Below are 22,788 nucleotides of genomic sequence, written 5' to 3'. Positions count from 1 at the left end.
TTAAAAGTGTACAGTTGGATATGCTCTATGCCTATATGTGGTCTCTCTTTTTGCATTTGCTGAATTTTGACTTGACAAACTGTGATCATGGGGCTTTACATTTGACTTTGACTTCTGTTATGTATCATAAGAATATTTAGAAACCCTTAGTCAAGAAAGTTCACTAGACAGTGTATATATCCTATGATTATTATGATAAGGTTAAATTTATCGGGACAATCTATAAAATTTGCACATTTTTGGGTTTTCTTAGAAACACTTTCATTTTCAAATTCATTTGAATAACGTGTTTGGTTGTATTTGACAAACCAAACACCTGTCTCATATTGGGCTTATACCTGGCCCAATAGAGAATCCAACCATACCAACTTTCTTAAAAACCCGATACAAAATGCTAATTCTTCATCTTTGAGTTCAACAGATGATGAATTTGTATTATGTTTTGTATCCGATTTGTAATAAAAGGTGGTATGGTTGGATTCTTTATTAGGCCGGGTATAAGACCATCCGCTATGGGGCGCGGATGGAGGGTTTTTTGGGGCGACGAGGGCGCGGAACACCGCTGTGGGACGCCGACGAAGGCTGGGCGGCGAAGATCCGGTCGTTGCAACGGCCGGCGCGGTTGATGAATTGGGTGGGCCCCCTCTCTTCATCTCTCTCTCACACACATACATACATATGCATATATATGTATAATAGGGGCGCCCATGGGGGCATTAAACCATAGCGGGGCATCTTTGGGTGGGACTTCGATGCCCTCGATGCTTACGTGGAGCTGGTGTGGCACGGTGGAGGGGCTTCGAAGCCCCCCACCATAGCGGATGGCCTAAGCCCAATATATTGTGTGTACAAAGTATGCTATCAAAATGTATGCTTATTTGACTTTTCAAGATAGTTTGAATTTTAGAATTATATCATACGGAGTATTACTAAATTCTGAAGGTTTTTTTTTTTTAAACTTTTTTTCTTTTAATATTTGAACTTATTATAAGACTTTTTATAATATTCTCAGACATAGTTATTCAATACATAATATATTTTATTTAATTTCTTTTATTTAAGTGCACTTTTTTTTTCAGACCCTCGCTATTTTTGCGCCTTGAGTGCACCTTTGATAACTATGTTTTGAACCATATGCACCTGTAAATTTTGGTTGACTTTTTTGGTCAACATTGGCCAAAAGTCACTTGATTATATTCCCCGTCTTCTATATTGACTGTTTGACCATTGACCAACCTTTGACTTTGAAATTTGTTCATATTTATCCAGTTTGGGCTGATTACAATCCAACTTATTATATAATATATTCAAAGTGTTAGAACCGGTACTGACCAAAACATTTTGACCACAGTTGACTATGACATATTGACATCATCGGCGGTTTCAATACGTTTATAGGAATGCATCTGTAATGAACTTAAGTGTAGGCCAACTAATATCCGTAACACCACAAATGACCCAACTAAGCTTCCCAAATCCAGATTAGTTTAAGCCCGTATTGGAGATCTGCATGATAAAATAAGATTATAATTTAGGAATGTTAGGGAAGAAAATGATTACGTCGATTGCGTAGGTTCTGGCTTCCCATCTTCAATTCTCTCTTTATATATCATCTCTCTTCTGTTCAGTTGACGTATTCCCTATTGTGTAACTCATCTTTAACCAATACGAGTATGAGCAGCTTTGATTGTCTAATATGTTTGTTCTGCTAACGAGTTCACTTCAGCATCAACCGCTCCAAATTTTTAAAAGTTATACTTGCACCTGTGACTTCCAATATATATATTTAGGCATTTAACTTTGGCCAATATGCCTCAAGACTATATAGCAGTTGACTTTAGTTAACTGCCCAAAAATGGTTTTCTCCACCAAACTTGCATTTTATTTTTTCATTTTCTTTTTGTTTTTATCACAATAAAGATCTTTACGATGACAGTATCATTAAATTTAACCCAGTTTTGAACTTCACAATTCGTTGATCTTGTAACTTTTTGAAATACCAGTATCATCCATAGTGTCCCTTGGATCTACCAAATTTAAGTGACTAAATTAGTTTGGATCTGTTTTTGTTCGGTTTTCGTTCTAGCTGGATTTGGCGCCTAACTAGACGTTGTCTGCAAGAAGATCTTGAACTTAAACTTAATACGAGTAACGAGGGAATTAAGGTGTGGTTTTCATAGTTTGACAAACAAGTGTTAGGTTTTTGACATAATAATGAAGATATTAAGTAGATACTCCATGCAAAATGCTTAAAAGAATTAAACACACCAGATTATGAAATTGGAGAATTGAGGCGAAATCCGTGCAAATTTACCAAATCACAAACTGTGATATAAAATAGAGCCGTAGAGTAGAGGTATCGATTTGGAACCATCTAGCTTTAAATCGCTCTATTTGGATTGTGTTTTATCTCTTATGAGCCAAATGTGCAAAATTAAAAAGAGACCAAATTAACACAAATGGTCTCCCCATGCTCATATTTTGAATTCCATCCCTAAACTAAAAGAAATTACACATTTTCGGGCCCGTCATATTTTATTAATAAAAAGGATAGGAGATACTACACCTCTAATCCCAATTGTCTGGTACTCTGTAAATGTTGTGGAACATTAAAATTAACTGTTAAAAGAGATAAAATGACTATATAACCATTTTCATTATAAAAAAACATATTGCTTATGAATAATGATATGTTGGGTGCAGTGATTTAGATCAAGGACTATGTATTCACATCATTGTCAGTATGAAAATTACTTAGAACACATGTGTAACAGTCATTCATACAACATTCTCTTGATGGGTGTCTATGTATACACTTGTTCAAACAAATGTGTCTGTCTATTTGAACAGTTATCATCCTTTACATGTGACCCATGAGACATTTCAGAATAAATATTAATATAGCTAAAATGACTCATTTTCAAGTTAATCTAGAGACATATATTGCTAATATTCACATTTTACAAATCAACATGAAACAACCATAACTATCAGTTATTTCTATCTTTATTCCTTAAAACTAGTATTTAGAATATAAGATACATGTACATAGCCTTCATATATCCCCAACCATTAGTGGCTCGAGGGTTGACTTTTTAAAAGTCGTCTCCTTTAAAATATAAAGATACATGATACATCATGTTAATATTAAACTTAACAACAATATAAAATAGCAAAGTCATGTAAGATAAATAAATCTAATAGAGTAATAAAATCATTTCCGACTTCATGCTACCATTATTCCTTCTATCACCCTGCACCATACTAGTCAAGAATTCTAGCAAATTCCTTAACCAAAAATACTAGATTTTCCAGAGTTTTTTCATAATCCCGAATACGCCCGTGTTTCAATCAAAATGATGATCAAGGTAAAGGGTACTTGAGATATGATCAAATTTTGGCTTTTTTCTTCTCTAACTCTGATAACAGATCAAGATTTTCTTGATGAAGCATTTTAGCTTTGGTCTTCAACCCTTCATTCTCCATCAAGATTCTCATATTCTCCATATGCAACTTCAGGTTTCTTATCTCCATCTCGTGTTTCGTCTGTTCTTCGATTAATTTGTTAACCCTGAAACCACAAAAAATGAATAAAAAATAGTTTTTAATGATGTAATGAAACCAAACATGCATACCCATAAATAAAATATGTAATATTTTTTTTACCTTTTAAGCCTTTGAATTCGAAGCTTGACATGAATTTGAAGCTTTGGTTTTCGGTTATGGAATTGGAGAGAAGAGAGTGCCATGAGTTCTTTGTTATTGCCTCTACACATGTTCACTTATTTGTGTTGTGTTGTGTTGTATGGGTTGCTAGATCCTTATATATAGGTGGTTTGGTTTCTAGCCACGAGACACTCATGCATATACATATATTTATATATATATACATAGAAAGAGGAAGTGAGGATGTGTGTGCGGGTGTGTTGGGATTATTTCAAGAAGTGCAATGATGATGAAGGAAAATTCATGATTAAAAAGAGAAAGAAGCCAAAAAAGTATTATATTCTATTAGACAAGAGGGAAAAGCCTAAGAACAGGGAAAAATGATCACTCCACATTGAATTTGTTTGTTTGTTTGTTTAAACACATATCGGACGGGTCGGTTTGGTTTGTGTTGGTAGAATGGTTTGGGTTAACGATGGAGACCGGTATTGGTGGTGACATCGGCAATTAGTAGGTGGAGGCAACTTTCGGTACATGTCGTGTGTTCTTAGTTGAGCTCATTTTTAACTTGGTACGCGTTTTATGAGCTGCTGCCCATTAGACCATCCTATGACTTGGTGTTGCTGACTCGTTTTTCTGAATATCAGTGATTTTGTGTAAGTTTAAAATAACAAGTTATCAATGCTACTAAATCATACAAGTCTCCAGTAATATAGTTTTATAACTAACAACTTAAAACAAGGATGAAAACTGGAGAAAGAAAGAATAATGATAAGTTGTTGGTACTGAAGAGAAGACTGAATTTAAAAGAATAAATGAAAATTTTGTTCCATATATATTTTTGTTTGTGATAATGATTTGTAAATGGACCGTGACAATATATATACGAAAGAAAGAATAAGAATGATGATAGGTTGCACAAAAGCTCACATGGGCTTTCAATAAAGCTATCGATTGTTTTTCTAGAAGACGTGAGGAACGCAGGAAGCTAGCAATATTAATTTGGTGACTACTTCATTATTATACACGGGTCTTCAACTTACTAATAAGTACTAAAGTAACGAGTACTAATAGTTGATAAGAATTATTAAAAGTTAAAAGATGAATATAAAAACGAAATAACTTCACGGTGAACACTTGTTTGTTAACCTGTAAAGCGGTGTTGAAGGCACTTTTCGATGATGTGGTTTGGAGCGTTAATCCGTTAGACTATATTTAATGGTTTAAGTGAAATTGGAAAACGTACAACTATGTCAATGCCACGTAGCATGAGGGCTCTAACTAACTTTTCAATCAAAAACGTGTTGTGAGAATTTTTTTTTCCAGAGCCCCTTGCTCCGTGACAGTAGTAAGGCCCAAAGAGTTTTTATTCTTTGCCGCCTATATGGAAAGTGAAATGGTTCAACTGCAAAAAAGATGGGCGAGGTGGCAAAGGCGTTACCCAACTATTTCTACCCTCATGGATGTCCTAAGAGAAATATGATGGTTGGGTTATAGTGTTGTGTTGTCATTACGGTTAGATTAACTTAAGGATCATGTTTGACCACCACTATTCGTTGGTCACCTTCACTACTCTAGTAGTGTGATTCAGTTGTTGAGACGTTAAAAGAGTAAAAGAATACCTAAACCAAGTATTGTAATACATATAGGATGCAGTTTTACGTTCATTAAAACGGTAGGGAGGCTCGGACTTTCATAGACAACACCAAGTCACCAAAGTGAGTATCTCACCCTTTCATGTAGATGCCATAGATAGTTGCATCAAGGACCTGGTCGTGTTTTGACAATCTGACTACGTTGTGCATCACGAAACATATCACATTCAACGTTTTTTTAACAACATTCACGGGTCAATTTCAATTATTGGTTTTACAGTCCATATGCAGCTTTGAGCCAACGTTGGTCCAACAATTGCATGCTTGCCAAAACTCATGAGCTTGTAAAGTAACATTTTCTCACCGTGTATGTCCGTAATCTCCTAACCCCTAAGCACGCGTACATATAACATGGTTATATTATTTTATATAGTATAAATTTGGTAACGAAATGTAAATTGGATTGTAATAATGGGCGTTGTAGGTATCTCTAGTTATGTCAATAATATACTTGATGGGTATTGATTACATGTTATTGTATTCTTGAATTCCCATCAAACATTATCACCTCCACCACCATTGAAATACCATTATTCCATGATCATCACATACGATACTTTCAACTCATGAATCGAGTGCGGCCGCATGTGTCATTGTACCATTTACAAATTTTCTTTTTTACTTTAATAGTTTGAAAAATTTTTAAAATTAAACTTGTGAAATAAATAGTAAGAATTATAACTTATAATTATAATTTCTCATTCACACAATAACAATTATAAAAATTCATCCTAATTTTTTTACAACAAGCCATTCATTTTTTGTCTCACCTTACAAATAAATTGTTTTAAGATTTAAAATTAAAGTCTTAATTATAGTATTTGTACAACTTTTGTATAATTAAACAATTACTGTATAATTCTTGAAATTTTAAGTCTAATCTTGGAAACACTTTCAATATGCATTTTTATGTCCTGTTGTTCATTTTAATGTTTTTCAACAATGCTTTTGATGTTTTTGGAAGAGTTTTTAAAAGCATATTTGGACTAAAGCCTTCGGAAAATATTCGACACTCATTTTGAATAGGTTTATGAGCCTATTCATTTATAACTATACTGGTTAAAACCCGTGTAATACACGAGTTGGTACTAAAATAAAAACAACAAAAGCAAATAATATTATAATATGGAAAATTGGATTTTAATAATCCAAACTATCGCATATTGACCAATAATAATCCCAACTAACATTCTAACTACTGGCAATCCCAACTTTCAACTTTGTTACCAATAACAATCCCACACTAACTGATCATTAACTCCGTTTATTTTTAATTACACAAATAGTCCCTGTCGTTTCCACATATTACGATTTGATACAATAACCATTGAATCATCATGGATATTATTAGCATATATCAGATCTGTCTCATTGTATTTCCGGCCGTCACGAGCAGCTCGAACCACCGTATTCTTTCTTTTTCGGTTGAACATCGAGCTCATTCTTCAAATTTAATCAGCTACTCTTCAATTAACAAGTCGGAGGAGTGGTTCCTCATGAGGAAATCTGAAGCTGATGTGCGTGAATTTCTAAAATAACACCAACTTTAATGAATTTGAAACATGAACTAAAGATAGCGATAAGCGGGTATCGAACACAGGGAGTTTGTGGAAATAGTGTTACCAAGTAGTTTTGTTATTTATCTATTTTAAACTAAATGCAAAAGTAAATTCAAATAGTTGGTTGTTTGATTTTGATTAACAAAATTAACTAAAAACAATAAACGAGTTTTAAACAATATAAGAAAGAATGCTCTCTCCCGATTTCAGGTTTCCAATGTTGATAAAGTCAATGTTTACTTGTGAGGTGAACTACACAATTATAATTCGTGAAAATGCTTTTGGATGTGATAATCGAGGACTAAGTACTTGGATTACAAAAACACAAGGTTGTCACTCAAAAATCAGTTTAGTATTGCTAACCCTAATTCTCTTCTACTAAATCTCGATTGCCTATGGCACAAAGAACGGATAGTCAAGAACACGAATTATAACATACTAACAATTACAAAACAAACATACAATCACCATAGCACAATAATCATATGATCACAATATTATCTCACCACTAACATAAACGATTAACAAATATCCAATTAGAAAACCTTACAATTCGGGAGAGAACATAAAGAGTACTAGCCATACATAGTTTGATTATCATCACTTCAATTAGGTTAATCATGCGAATCACAAACCCAAACGAATGATTACAATCACCAAAATCTTGTTCTCGCTCTCACAAATTCGCCCCTATGTAGTTTAGAATGAAGGATAGCCCAAAAGACAGACAAAAAACGAGTAATAAAACAAAATAATTCGGCAGTTACGACATGAACCGTGGCCCACGGTTCACACCGTGGGTCACGGTGATCTTCTTGAAATGCTAGACCGTGGCCCACGGTTGGACCGTGGGTCACGGTGACCCTTACGGTGACATCAGAGGCCACGGTACGGTGGCTTCTGTTCGTTTTTGCACACCTGGACCGTGCTCACGGTGGAGACCGTGGGCCACGGTGGACTTCAGCCTTGCCTTCCCGTTTTTCACTTCTTTTGACCTCTCTCGCGTCTTCGGCTCATTCGGTTGCCTCGGTATACTCCATAATAGCCCCGGAACCTCCTTTGAGCCTACAATTCACCAATAATACCGTAGTTATCTAATTCCACAAAATAAACAAATTCAAAACATGATTGTTACAGTTTTAAATCAATTAAGGGTTGTCCCATGGACCACCCGTCACATATTCAATGGTACAACTTATATCCATAAAGATTCAATGGTTATTGTATCAAATCGTAATATGTGTAAACGACATGGACTATTTGTGTAATTAAAAATGAACGGAGTTAATGATCAGTTAGTGTGGGATTGTTATTGGTAACAAAGTTGAAAGCTGGGATTGCCAGTAGTTAGAATGTTAGTTGGGATTATTATTGGCCAATATGTGATAGTTTGGATTATTTAAATCCAATTTTCCTTATAATATAAATAATTAAAAATGATTAGGATCTATGTATAATACATGAGTTGAACAACGAAAATGAATGTGTGTTTGTATAATTGAATAACAAATTCATCATTTACTTTTGTCACTAAAGTAATGACAGTTTATAATGAAAAACATTGATCTCAGGTGAAACGTCTACAATTGTTGCATAAATCAATACAATAGTAAACTAATAACATTTATATTCTTAAATTAGTACTATTAAAGTGTAAAACTAGCTAATAACTAACTCACCTGAATACAACATTCGTATATCTTCTATGTAATCCTTTGTTCAAGTTTCTTTCATGCTTTCTAACAACATGCATGATGTTAATACATATAATTACAAACCATTAGCATCCACGAATACTACACACACACTAATTTTATGGGAAAAAAACATCCACATCTGAGTTAGCTAGCATGGTTATGGCTTTTAAATCACCTCGGAAATCAGAAGTCGAACACTCCACCATTATCTTCTGCTTGCTTTTCTGTAGTACATGTTCTTTAATTATCTTCATTGCTTTAATAGCTTCAATAATAATTGTTCCTACAAAACTGCAAATCATGAAAATGGAAAGTTAGTAAATGATGTTTTAAACATATATATTGCATAGATAAACAATGAAAAGCTACATTACAAATATACAACTCACTTTTACATGTCTAAAAATATAATTTTATATATTTAAATTACCCAAAATGCCCTTTATTGTAGCAGTGACTTCTATTAATGTAAAGAAAATGGTAAAAGTAAAAATTCATACAGGTTTTTTCAAGAAAGATGGGAAACCACCAAAAAGCAGGAAAAAAAATAGCGGGTCACTCAGCCCGACCCGTTGTTCAGTATTTTCAAAATTCGAAGAAAATTGAGGAAGGTGTTGACGAATCAGTTAACTGGACCAGTATGCAAGTACTTAAGTTAGCAGTAATAATTAGCAGGTCACAACATAAATGCAAATATAAATACAATAATGACTTGTTCATTTATAATAAAAAACAATTTAACAATACTTTTCTTCTCTATATGAAAAAGTATTTGAACATTTAAATGAAAACAATGATTTAAATCATACATTAATATATGTTTCTTAAAAATATATGTATTGCAAGAAAGTAATCGTTTTAAATTTAAACTTTTTAGGCCGGGTTGAGTCAGATCGACCGTGAACCCTTTCCCAAATTTTAACACATTTCAACTATTGCTAATTGTCTAACTTTTACAAATTTTGGGTTGGCCCGTGAATGTTTTTCCAAATTTTAGCGATTTCAAGTATAGCTAATCGCAAAACTTCTACAAATTTCAAGTCAGTTCGGTTTGAACCGTGAACCTTTCTCTAAATTTGCACTCATTTCAAGTGCAACTAATTGTTTTAAATTTCCACATATTCTACAATAACTTCAAAAGAATCAAAACTTATTACATACTAACAATGAAATAAATAAAACCCGCAATAAAACGTTTTTATTAGATGAATAATGATTCAGATGTAGGTTTTACATCGAACACACATCGAATCAATAATCATAAAATACGCTCTAAAATAGATTTAGGGTTTACATGAATAATAAACGAACATTGATTATAATGAGAACAAACGATTGTTAAAACATTGATATCGAATCCAAATCAATAAGAAACGCAATAATTGTTACAACCAGCCGAATAAATCATAATTAATAACAATCACTTATTACTACACCACTTTCGTAGTATAATACATATTTTGAAGTTTAAAAGCTTTACAGTTTGTATTAGTTTGTATTAGTTCTTCAAATAATGAGATAATCACAACAATATAACACTACTATCTGGATATTAATATTCTTCAACGATTCAAATAGGTTTAGATTGCAACAAATCATACATGAAAAAAGGACAAACAAATAATCAACATTATACCTAGAAATGGATACTCAAAATCGATTTTGACGGGTTTAAATTGCAAACGAACCAATTAATTAAAAAGTTTACTTGTTATCAATACATGAAGAATGATTGCAATTCTGTAACCACTAATGACATTTTCAAATCCATCACAACCTGGAGAGAACAAAAGATGTTGCAGATTGATTGATTTAAAAGATCAATTGATTGTTTAACTATCGGCATTAGGTTTGATACATGCCTTGAAAGTTGAAGAGTGATCGATTCCAAGGGAAATGTTAAGCTTAATAGGCCTATGGTGAAAAGTAAGACCGCCAGAATAGGGGTTCAAGATCATCAGTGCAATTTATATTTTGAAAAGAAATAAAATTCAAGAAATAAAGAATTAGAAAATATCATGTGACATTTTAAAGACATTTGGTTAAATATAAAAGAGAAATTGATGGAAATCCACTCTTTTTTTATATAGGTAAAGATTTTGAAATGAAATAAAAAATTAGAAAATGTCATGTGACACTTTGAAGACATTTGGTTAAATATAAAGAGGTGGAAATTCACTCTTTTATTATATAGGTAGAGATTTTGAAAAGAAAAAAAATTAATAAAAAAATAAAAAATGCCATGTGACACTTTGAAGACATTTGGTTAAATATAAAAAATAAATTGGTGGAAATCCACTCTTTTATTATATTTGTAGAGATTTTGAAAAGAAATAAAAAAAATTATATAAAAAATTAGAAAATGTCATGTGATACTTTGAAGACATTTGGTTAAATATAAAAGAGAAATTAGTGTAAATCTACCCATATACTATATAGGTAGAGATTTTAAAAAGAAATAAGATTAATAAAAAAATTAGAAAATTTCATGTGACACTTTGAAGACATTTTGTTAAATATAAAAGAGAAATTGGTGGAAACCACTCTTATATTATATAGGTAGAGATTTAAAAAAAAATAAAATTAATGAAATAAATAATTAGAAAATGTCATGTGACACTTTGAAGACATTTAGTTAAATCTAAAATAGAATTTGATGAAAATCCACTCTTTTCTTTTGTTACGTAGGTAGAGATTTTGAAAAGAAATAAAATTAATTATTCAAAAAATTAGAAAATGCCATGTGACACTTTGAAGACATTTGGTTAAATATAATGAGAAATTGGTGGAAAAATGCATTCTTTTATTATATAGGTAGAGATATAGATTTTGAAAAGAAATAAAGTTAATAAAAAATTATAAAATGTCATGTGATACTTTAAAGACATTTGGTTAAATATAAAAAAGAAACTGGTGGAAATCTACTCTTTTATTATATTGGTAGAGATTTTGAAAAGAAATAAAATTAATTAAATAAAACATTTGAAAATATCATGTGACACTTTGAAGACATTTGGGTAAATATAAAAGAGAAATTGGTGGAAGCCACTCTTATATTATATAAGTAGAGATTTTGAAAAGAATTAAAAATAATGAAATAAAAAATTTGAAAATGCCATGTGCGACTTTGAAGACATTTGGTTAAATATAAAAGAGAAATTGATGAAAATCCACTCTTTTATTATATATGTAGACTAGCTTTTAAGCATGTATATTACACAAGATTTGTCAAATAATAAAAATAAATAAGGTGCGTTATATGAGATAAAAGAAAAAAATTAAAGATAAAACAAATAAACTATATAGTACAAATAATAAGAATATGAAAAAATCTCAAATTTATAAATTTGAGAAAATCCCTTTATATACAACATTTTGTTATTTTATCGCACAAGTATTCCAACCGTCACCTAGTATTAACAATTTTAGACCGCGTCTGCTAGTTACCATGAATAATACAACAATATGGTGTTAACGGGAACATTTTGTTCTTGGCTATTTTCTACTTGTTTAACTTTTATATTTCTACTTAATTGATATTAATCATTATTTTACTTTTAATTTTCTGACTATTTTATAGAATGAATGAGAGAAAAGATTATTATGAAGGAAAATTGATTATTTTATAATCAAATTGTTAAAACATTTTTGACCCATGATCAATGGATAGCTGAGAAGAATGAAATGAGAGATTATAAGATTACGAGAAAAAAATAGGCTATAATTAAATGTAGAGTTGACATATAAACATCATTATTTTACTTTATTAATTAGAAGAGTGAAATAAGATAGCATCACTTGCTATATAGCAAAAGTCTTTCAACAATTACCCGTATAATATTCGGGTCTCAAGCCAGTTATTGAATAACTAGGATAAATCCTGTATGATACACGAGTGGTTAAACAAATAAAACAAAAAAAATAATTTAATAATATACATAATAACATATCTTATGGATTCATACGATTTCCTAAAATACATAGATTAGTAAAAATAATTTGTATGTGTATTTTTAAAGAAATCAAAATGGAAGGTTGTGAATCTATACCAATTAAGAAAAAGAAAACGCTAACATCAATTTATCATCTTTTGACTTTTGAGTTGGTAAGCCACAAATATTTTAAAAACAATGTAGTGAGTTTGATTCCCACCAACAACATATTTGTCATTTTATCATTTATGAAAGGGAAATTGTAAAAATGAAAACTTGTATACTTGGCAACCTATGTGGAGGGTCTAATTTGAATGACATGTGAAAAATGGTATTGGTTTAATAGTATATATAGATTAAATAAGAAGACATAATAATTCCTCACGTGTTGTCTAGTTGTAGGAGGCTTGGGTTCTCCATTAAAAACCCAAGTTCGAGTCCCACTTGTATCACTTTATGTGGATATTGGCAATTAAGGATTTGAGCTAGGCCTTGTACAAAGTTTATAAGTTCGAACACCGAGCCTACCCTGGGTTTTCGTCTCATCGTATGTTACACCAGAGAGATTATGTTCGTTGCACAATGACTGTCAAGTGACAAGATTCAGATAATAAAAAAGTTCCAAAACCTTTATGTATGCACCTCCGTACAAGTGTTGCGTCGGCGATATGGTTTCACTGGGAACGTTCAAGCCAAACTTTGAAAGCCAACGTAGGTCCAGTTAAAACAACATAATCTAATCAGAGTGAGTCAACAGAGCTTTACAAATTTGAGAAGTACGGTAGTCTAAGCCTGACACACAGGAAGTCGCCATTAAAAAAACAAAATAATAATAATACAAAGACATAATAAAAAGTAAGTATACAATGATCATAGTTTAATGAAAGTAAATTACAACAACGTTAACTAAATAAAGAAATGAAAATGTTATAAGTGAATTATTATGTTAAGCTTATTTTTGAAGTATTTATTAATAATTCATATATTAGCAATATTGTAGTAAAGTAATATAATTATCTAATTTATCAAAAAAAAAAACAATAAAATAAAATAAAATACAATAACAACAATAACGATTCAGTCTATAAACTTTTCATGATTTTTTTATAAAATCGTTAGGACCAACTAGCACCTGTAATTGCTTTTAGGATAACAGTGTTAACACGTGTACTTTTATTTTTAAATTTTGATTTACTATCTTCGTGTCACATCCTCCGCCTTCTTTGCAAGACCATCTCTTCTAATAAAATGAAATAAAGATAAAACAATAGATTCAATCTATAAACTTTTCATAGCTTTTAAGAAAATCGTTGCGACCAGCTAGCACATGTGAATGCTTTTTAGGATAACACGTGTACTTTTATTTTTAACTTGTGATATACTATCGTCGTGTCATGACATCCGCCTTCTTCTTTGTAGGGTGATTCGTCCAATAAAATGATAAAAACTGAAGTTGATTTCATTGCATACAAGAGAACAATACAATCCTTGTTTATATAGACTAGAAAGCTAAACAAACCCTATGTAGAAAAATGACTATAATACCTATAGACTATAATTATCTCTTAACAAAATTTTGAAAGAGTTAGTAACTATCAATGACTGTTCACCGCTATGGTTGAAGTCACCAGCAATGTGTGTCACAAATAGTTGTAACGGAGGGTTCCTTAATATTGATGGCAGGGGCGGACACAAGCTTTCAGGAAGGGGGGCAGCCACCCATCTTAAAATTTTTCATTTTAGTGTAATAAGTATGTGAAAATCGCGAGCGCCCCCCTCCCCTCAAATTTTACAGTCGCCCCCTTTGAACTTTTGAAACTATCGAAGAAAAGAAAAGGATAAATTTTGATTGATCGGAAAAGTTATCCGGCAAAGTATGTATAGGAAATTAGAAAACCTGCATGTTCTCTATATAAACGGAGAATATGACTTTATTTCTTGTCCTTTTATGTAATAGTGTGAAAGCCTTTACACAAAAGATGACATGCATCAATATACTATTCAAACTTTAAATAATTTAATTATTTATTTCTAATCTAATAAAACTTTCTCATATGGAATTAATGTATATTACGTTTTATAATTTTCATTATTCTTTTATTTATCCTTTTATAAATATATATTTTAAATATACTTTAACTAATAAATATACATAAAACATAATATTACTTAGCATATAATTTAAATACAAACTAAAATAACATTAAAGAAAAAAAAATCATTTTCTCACTTGTTGTACATTTATAATTTATTGTTTCCGTTCCGGCTTTAATTTGTTTTAATAAATTTATACTTTCTTAGTGTACAAAATTTAGTTTATAAGATGTTTAGATTTTTATGTTAAAAAGTCTTTTATATTATTACTTCATTAGTCTATTTTGCATCAGTTAAAAAACTTATTATCATACGGTACAATCTTCGATTTAAAGTTTATAGTTATGCCACATACTATATATAAGTAATAATGTTTGATGTCTTTGTTAATTATATCAAATTTAGTTTGGCTACATTTTTTTTAAACATCCAATCGGAATTTTTTTTATATAATATTAGTAAAACGACCCCTAAAAATTTCTGCCCTCATAAAAATTATTTCTGGGTTCGCTACTGATTGATGGACAACCAAATGGCTGAATAGTTGTAAGAAATCCTCGGGTTCTCATTTCACTTGAGACCCTGCAAACATTGAGCTGACCCTGTTTGTTTATAGCCATCCTTTAATAGTTCATAAGTCCAATTCAAGTCAATTTAAGGTTTAGACGTGTATGCATGTTTTAAGTTCGGTTCTTGTGATCAAATTTTAGTTTCAAAATTCAATTTGCATGTATAGATTTTGTTTGTGTGCTTGGCCTCAAGTTTTATTTTGGATGTAAGGTTTAGATCCTATGTATTCATTCCTTCATCTTCCTATTTTTGTTTTAGTTTGAGGTTTTTAGCTAATAATTTAATCTCTGTTTTGACATGATGGTAGATGCGATCATTCATGGCAGCAGATGGTGGTAGATAATGATGATATGGTAGTGGTAGAACTTGAAGATAGAGTGATAGATGAAGATTTAATGCAGGGTAACTACTTGGCATACATATGATCTATTATATATTGTTACATTATAATACATATAGCCAACCTTTCACCTCCCATATTAGACGCCCGTATATTTATTATACCCCCCATCCTGATTCTTTATTGCTCCGGTAAACACTGCCAAAGATACTTTATTGCTCCCGTATACATTCTCATTGTTGGCGTTCAATAATCAATTATCAGTTTCCTCAGTTAAGGCCAATTTTGTTAGCGGCGTTACAATTAATCAATATGTTTGCCGACCTTCAATTATAGTCAATACTTTACAATCAATTATAGCATCTACAACCTTTAATTTCTTTTATCTTTTTTTGTATTATAGATCAATTTCTTTTATCAGTTCCTTATTTCATACTGAATTTGATGGTGAATGAATGAGGATTGGAAAGAGGCAAATTGGATATGGTGGATTGACAGGTCAAAAACTAGAAACTGAAGTGCTTTTGGATCGTTCTTTGCTAATTTGTCATCACACAAAACTATTGTATGATTTATTATTGTAGGAAGAACTGAATTCGAACTTTGCCGATTTACCAAAATTTCATGTTTATAGTTGAAAATAACTTGCAATAGCTATGATAGCCACGAATGTATGTGATAAAAACTGTGTTGCATGTTTGAAAGGCAAACAACACAATGTTTCATATAAATCCATAAAAAATCCAAAACTACTGCTTGTTTTACTCTCTTACACATGGACCTTTTTGGACCACTTATAATATTGAGTCTTGAAAGAAGTGTATTGTCTTGTGGTTGTAGATGATTACTCAAGATTCACTTGGACATTCTTTTTGCACTCAAAGGATTAAACAAGTGAAAAGATCAAGAACTTTATTGTATAAGTGGAGAAACAATTTGATCCGCCTGTAAAAATCCTAGGAAGTGACAATGGAACTAAATTCTAGAATGAAGTGCTAGATATCTTTTGTATCTAAAAAGGCATTGTCAGATAATTCAACATTACAAGGCAACCACAACAAATGGAGTAGTAGAAAGGAAGAATATGATACTCATTGAAGCTTGTTAGTGTACGGTTTTGCGTCTCGAGTCTTTGTATTTATGTTTTGTATTTATTAATGAAATAATAATAATTATTAAGTTAGTTCGTTAAAGTCAGTCTAGTTCGTTAAGGATGTTTAACGAACTAGATGGTTAAGTTAAGGCTCCTCCCAATTCGTTAAGGATGTTTAACGAATAGGAGTTTAGTTCATTAAGTTTATTATCTGTAATGTAATATAACGAAGTGGAGGCTAGTTCGTTACGAAATGTGTAACGAACTAGATCCATCTTCTATATATAGAGGTGAACACCTCTGTTAATTTAAGTTTTTAATTAATATTATTGAATTGCTGTCCAAGTTTCCTCTCGATCAAAACTTCAAACTAATTAAAGTATTACTAATATATTACATATATACAACTAATATCAACTATTATAACACATAATTATAGAGTAATCATGAACTAGATCCTTCACGGTGTTAGATCTAAATTGTTAATTGTTATAGATCTGAGTTAGATCCGTGTGTTCAACAAGTGTATCAGAGCTTTCGGGGTTCGATTGCTTTTGGTATTGTGTTAATTTGTTAATTAAAGACCTAATAGTATTAGTTTGGTATTATTTGAGTTTCGGTTTTTATTTTGATCAAATTCAGTGTTGATTTGTGTAACACCCCGAAGCCGCAGCGGAAACGTAAACGGGGGTGCGACAGACTCGTCTGATATCAACCACATTGCTTATAAAGAAAACTGAATACATTAATATACTTCAAAATTACATTATCTCGTATTTCATTACCGTCTAGGTGGTACACACATCATACAATACGATACATAATTCTATTTATTATAATGTATCCTAACATTCCGCACGCAAATCTTACACACATCAAGCGTTTAGCACGTAAGCAATCACTTCATCTTAGTTGTACCTGAAAAGCATGTGAGAAAACGGGTCAACTACGAATAGTTGGTGAGTTTCACAATTCGAGTAAACCATGATAAATCATTATCATAAAATAATATTATTATCGATGTAATTATGTTGAGCCCACAAGTGAAACCTCTGACAATCACACACAACCCCCGTGGCATATGCCCCGCCTACGGACCCGTAGCATATCCCCCGCCCACGGAACTGCCCCAAACCGCTATGTTTAACATTACATAGCAAAATATATATAACACCCAAAATAGACATGTGCAACTGGCTGGGAAACATCAGCAAATCCATGCCGGACCAGTTGGGTTTGTCAGACCAATAGTACTATCCACACTCTACCGGCTTTCAGTTAATCACTCGTGTTCCGGGGCCTTAGAATGTTAGCAACTCAGACAATTACCATCTTAGTACATTTCCGTACGATTCCCGTACAATAAAATATATATAAATCCACGCAAATCCATGCGTTCAGTATGTATTTAAACATTTCAGTAGTAACATGCTTCCGCCCCGAGAAAATATGTAAAAACAGTTCAGAAAAAGGGGCTCGTGAAACTCACCCTAGCACATGCAAGCAGGTAACAACAATCATTATCAGTTAACACGTCCAATCTGTAATATGATCTCTACGATCGTTACTATACACTCATTATTATTATAACTTTAACCAAGTTAACCGGTACATCTGGGGACACTGTTAACCCAGCACTGTACCCGTTCTGGGGGCAAGGTTAACCCAGAAACACTTCTCCGGACTCAGATTGTGATATAGTTTAGAGTTCCATGGTCACAATTACTATTAGTCGTTTTTCTCGTTTTGCGTGCCTAGCACGGTTATCCGTTTTTACGTTTCAAAAATGAGTTTTGTCACACATGACCCGAAAGTAGTTGTTGACTGATAATTTAATTAGAGATGTGAAATTATAGCTCGGTTTAGACGCCCCGATTGGCCGCGGGACCCGTTTCCGTCTTTAGCGTACTGGAAACTGTTAAATCGGACAAAAATAACTCAAATCATCCGAATTATTTTCGGATGATTTATTTTTACTTGTTTAACTCATTTATATGAAAATAGTCCATTTTTAGGGTTTTTATACACCAGTCAGCTCGTTTAAGCGAGCTTTACCGGTTTACTCGTTTTAAGCTTTAAAAGTTTGTTTTTGCACAAATAATTATCCGTTTAATCTCGGATCTTGAAATTTTGCAAAAATGACTTTTTGACAGTGGGGAATTTTATAAAAATATTTCCAGAATTAATTTTTATATTTAAAATTTATTTATCTATTTTTTAAACACCATTTAAACACTAAATATGTCGTAAATACCAAACGATCTTAGAAAAATCCCAAATTTCTCCTGGATGTCCCCTGCCATCCACATAGTCCCCTGTAATTTTTCCAGAACCAAAATCTTCTTTTACATGCCATTTTCACTAAAACCGAGCTAGAAAACACTAGAACTCGTTTAACCAAAAAGCCTACTTAGACTTCTCCAACTGACCTCAAATTTTGTGTGTGACTTATACATGATATAAAAAGCTTATCTGAAATTTTCCAGAATTTTTCATGATATTTAACTATTTTTCACCATTTTTAGCCAAAATCGAGCATTAAATTCACCAAATATTCATCCTTTATCCAAAAATTACCAAAAATTCACAGAACTCTTATTTTAATGTGTAGAACATCCCTGTAAAATTTCATGACCTAACTCTAAACACATCACAATCTGTCCAAATCTCCAAAACCGAACATAAACCGAATATACCTTTCGTTTTCCGCCACTACAAGCTACAAACTCGTCTTTCCGCCTTATCTACCACTAAATACAGAACTTACAACCAACATACCACAATACCAAGCAAGTTACACTCACGATCAAGCCTCTTACACTATAGTTTCGGTTATTGCTTTAAAAACAAAGATTTAACCGTAAAAATCCGTTTTTGGTCCGTTTAACTCCTTTCTTGGACCAAGATCCCTTGTATAACCCGTATACATCACTTGATCATGCAAGAATCGGTTTTCATCTTTGAAACCTCATTTTCTTGCAAATAAACTTAAGAAACGAAGATGAACACGTAAATAATTCGGTTTTTACCTCGGTTTTCTTGCTAAAAACTCGGGTTTTAGATGATGAAGTGGAGAGAATTGATGATCTTGAGTGTTTTGATGTAAAAAAAAGAAATGAAAGCCAAGGGGGTAACACCCCATTCCGATCGGTCTATGTGGGGGGTGGGGTGGGACCCACCTCTCCATTCCTATCCACACATTTGGATTCTCGTAATCCGGATAATGTTTTGAATAATCTGGTTCAGTTCATTTTTCGGTTAAATGTTTAATTCGGCTTAAAACGAGGCTAAAACGGTCGTTTTTCGGCTTAAAAATGAAATTTATATAAAACCGATTTAAGAACTTTAAAAACTTAAACCATGACATTTATTAACTTAAAACATCATATTATTAATAATTGCGCATCTTTTTCGGCTTGATCGATCGTCTCTTGCTCGGTTTGGTATTAAAAGTTTCGTTTAACGTACCGACGTACGTTAAATCGAAAATTCTTTTTTTTTTCTGTGCTTTAATTCACATATCCCGAAGCTTTAATACTTCGTAAACATCACTAAATATTATAGATATCGTCTATAATTGAACCCTCGATTCGTTCGGGTTTCAATAACTATCGATCGATTGATCGCATATTCAATACGATGAATTATATATTCACGTACAATCGATACAGTGAACCACGTATTCTCGTATAATTACTATGGTAATTCATGTACCCGACGTTAAATATAACGTAACTATTGTTTACCGGTTAGGGTATACCGGGTTTTGTCGGAATCGTTACAATTTGATTGTTTATGGATTGAGTTTGGTTGAATTGTTGTTCGTTAAGGTATTGGGAAGGTTTGGTGACTGGAATTGAAGTTTGGATTGGATTTGTGTTGGTTTGTTTTGGATCTGATTGTGACCGAAAACAGGGGATTGAATTTTGGACAATTGGATTGGTAATTGGTTGATTCGGGATATGAATTGGTACGATTTGGATTCGCGATGATGTTGCGAGTAATTTGAGCCATTATACGTGTGATTTGGTGTAGTAACGAGTTTGTATTACGGATTTGGTAATATACTTGGTGTTCTTATTTTTCCAAAAATCTGGAAATTTCAGATGAAGATTTGAAGATCTTCATCTGTTGTTGAAGATTCGTTAAGGTTTTCAACTAATTCGTTAAAGTATTTCGTTAAATCCTTTTAATTCGAGCTTGATTCGTTACACAGTTCGTTAACAGATCTGATTTGTGTCATCTAAATCGTCAGACACGTGGTCTGATTCGTTAACTTTAAATCTAACAAACTTTTGCCACGTGGCAAAAGTTGTCAGAGTTTGTTATAACTTCTTTTACAAACTGATTCGTTATAGTTGATTCGTTATCAACTGTAGCTAATTCGTTACCCTGATTCGCCACCTGATTTGTTAAGTTGACATTGTGATTCGTTAAGATTTTACTTAGTGATTCGTTATTTGATTCGTTAAGTGACCTTAGTGATTCGTTACCTTAATTCGTCACTTTGAATTCAGATTCGTTAACCTATTTTGTCAAACTAATTCGTCAATTTGACCTAATTCGTTGACCCAGTTCGTTATAATCTAATTCGTTAAATCTTCAGCTAATTCGTTATTGTTGTTCGCTAATCCGTGTGACATTGTTCCTGATTCGTTACTTAGATAACTTTCAATTCGTTAAGATTGATTCGTTATTTTGGTTCGTTAAAACACTGTTCACAGTTCGTTATAGTTAATGTTCCAAGTTTGTTAAAATATTTTCAAGTTTAGTCCTTGAAGTTTGATTATCTTGTTACTTTTAAAGATGGCTGGTATGTATGCACTAGCTTCCCAAAATATGCTTATGCAACAAATGTTACAATTGGAACACGGAGATTGGATCTCACTCCAAGTGTCCACGTTTAATGAAATTTAGCGACTTTGTTAAGTGGAAATCTCGTTTCCGTGCTCATCTAGGATCAGTTCACCCTGATTGTTCTTATTGCTTGGATGAAGTGTATACCATCCCGATGATTGGAGATGAGACTATTGGATTTACACCCAAAGCTATCTCACAATACTCTCAAGAAGAAAAGAAAGTGTTGGAGATTGAAACGAAAGCATACTCTCTCTTACAATAGCGTTACCCAAAAACATCTTTCATCAAGTTGGTAGCATCAAGATTTGTTCTTCGTTATTCCAACACATTCGTATGAGGAGTATGGGTAACACTGCTGAAAGCATAAGGTGATGTTAAAGTTTCAATTTAGAAACCTTAACTTACTTAAAGGTGAGACTGTCAAAGATATGACAACAAGGTTTAATCATCTGATAGGCGAAATGGACAAGATGAAGATGGAACAGTCTGAATAAGATAATATTGGCAAAATTAAGGGTGCTATACCGAGTTCTTATTCGACTTTCTTAATGGTTCTGAAAGAGAATAATTACTTCAACAATGAAGATCTGACAGCATCTGAATTTATGCAAAAGATCGAAGCACGAGAATACGATCTTAAATGTCAAAAGTCTTCTAAGGATAGTCAAGATCTAGCTTTTTATGGTGGGAGTATGCCCTTGAGTTCAACCATCTCTCCAATCATCGCATTTCTTACACAAACTGCAAGTGATAATCCTACAACTATCTATAGTGATCCACGAGCATGTTTCTACACTACTGAAAGTTCAGGGTCACCTGGTGCTTCTGGTTCTTCTAGTGGATCTGGAAATTCATCCACTGCAAATCCTTTCTCATCCTCATCGAATGTAAACATGAAGGAAGATGAACAAAACTTTGCTTTCTTGTCTGCCTTCATGACCTCATATGAGAATCTGGTAAGTAGTAAGATTGCAACGAGTGATTTGACTGATGAAGACTACGATCAAATTGATCCGGATGAGTTAAAACTTATGGATTTGAAATGGAACATGGCGATGATTGTTCGAAAGGCTAAAAGGTTTATGCAAAGAACGGGCAAAGATCTTCCTGCTTTAAACAAGAAGGTTGGGTTCGATAAACTGATGGTTAAATGTTATAACTTCCAAGAGTTTGGACATTTTGCAAAGGAGTGTGATAAACCTAAGAAATCAAGATCGAAGTTCATCGAGTAAAAATGGAAAAAATGATGTGAAGACTTCTGGAACCACATCATCTTCTTCTGGGTCACAAGCTAGCTGACCAACTTTGATGGAACTGATTGG

At 32.5% G+C, this 22,788-nt stretch overlaps 1 protein-coding gene across 1 annotated transcript; it reads right to left on the bottom strand.

Annotated features, from left to right (window-relative positions):
- Positions 1-2,998: 2,998 nt before the first annotated feature.
- On the bottom strand, positions 2,999-3,776 carry LOC143531413 (protein LITTLE ZIPPER 2-like). The gene is made up of 2 exons (XM_077026715.1): positions 3,667-3,776; positions 2,999-3,571 (listed from the first exon to the last, which is right to left on the bottom strand). Exons 1-2 carry the CDS (start codon positions 3,774-3,776, stop codon positions 3,391-3,393), a joined length of 291 nt encoding a protein of 96 aa, XP_076882830.1. The 3' UTR covers positions 2,999-3,390.
- Between the last annotated feature and the right edge of the window lie 19,012 nt (positions 3,777-22,788).

This window comes from Bidens hawaiensis, unplaced genomic scaffold, assembly GCF_021521415.1.
Source record: "Bidens hawaiensis isolate Kalapana, Puna unplaced genomic scaffold, B.hawaiensis_p1.1 tig00009160_1, whole genome shotgun sequence".
In the NCBI taxonomy this organism is placed as follows: Eukaryota; Viridiplantae; Streptophyta; class Magnoliopsida; order Asterales; family Asteraceae; genus Bidens; species Bidens hawaiensis.
Note: the sequence above shows the minus strand (reverse complement) of the source record. Positions and strands in the feature narration are given on the sequence as shown.

Coding starts and splice junctions, on each gene's coding strand:
- LOC143531413 (XM_077026715.1), bottom strand. CDS start 3,776: ATGTGTAGAGGCAATAACAAAGAACTCATGGCACTCTCTTCTCTCCAA. Junction 3,572..3,666: donor CGAATTCAAAGGCTTAAAAG/GTAAAAAAAATA, acceptor TTGTGGTTTCAG/GGTTAACAAATTAATCGAAG.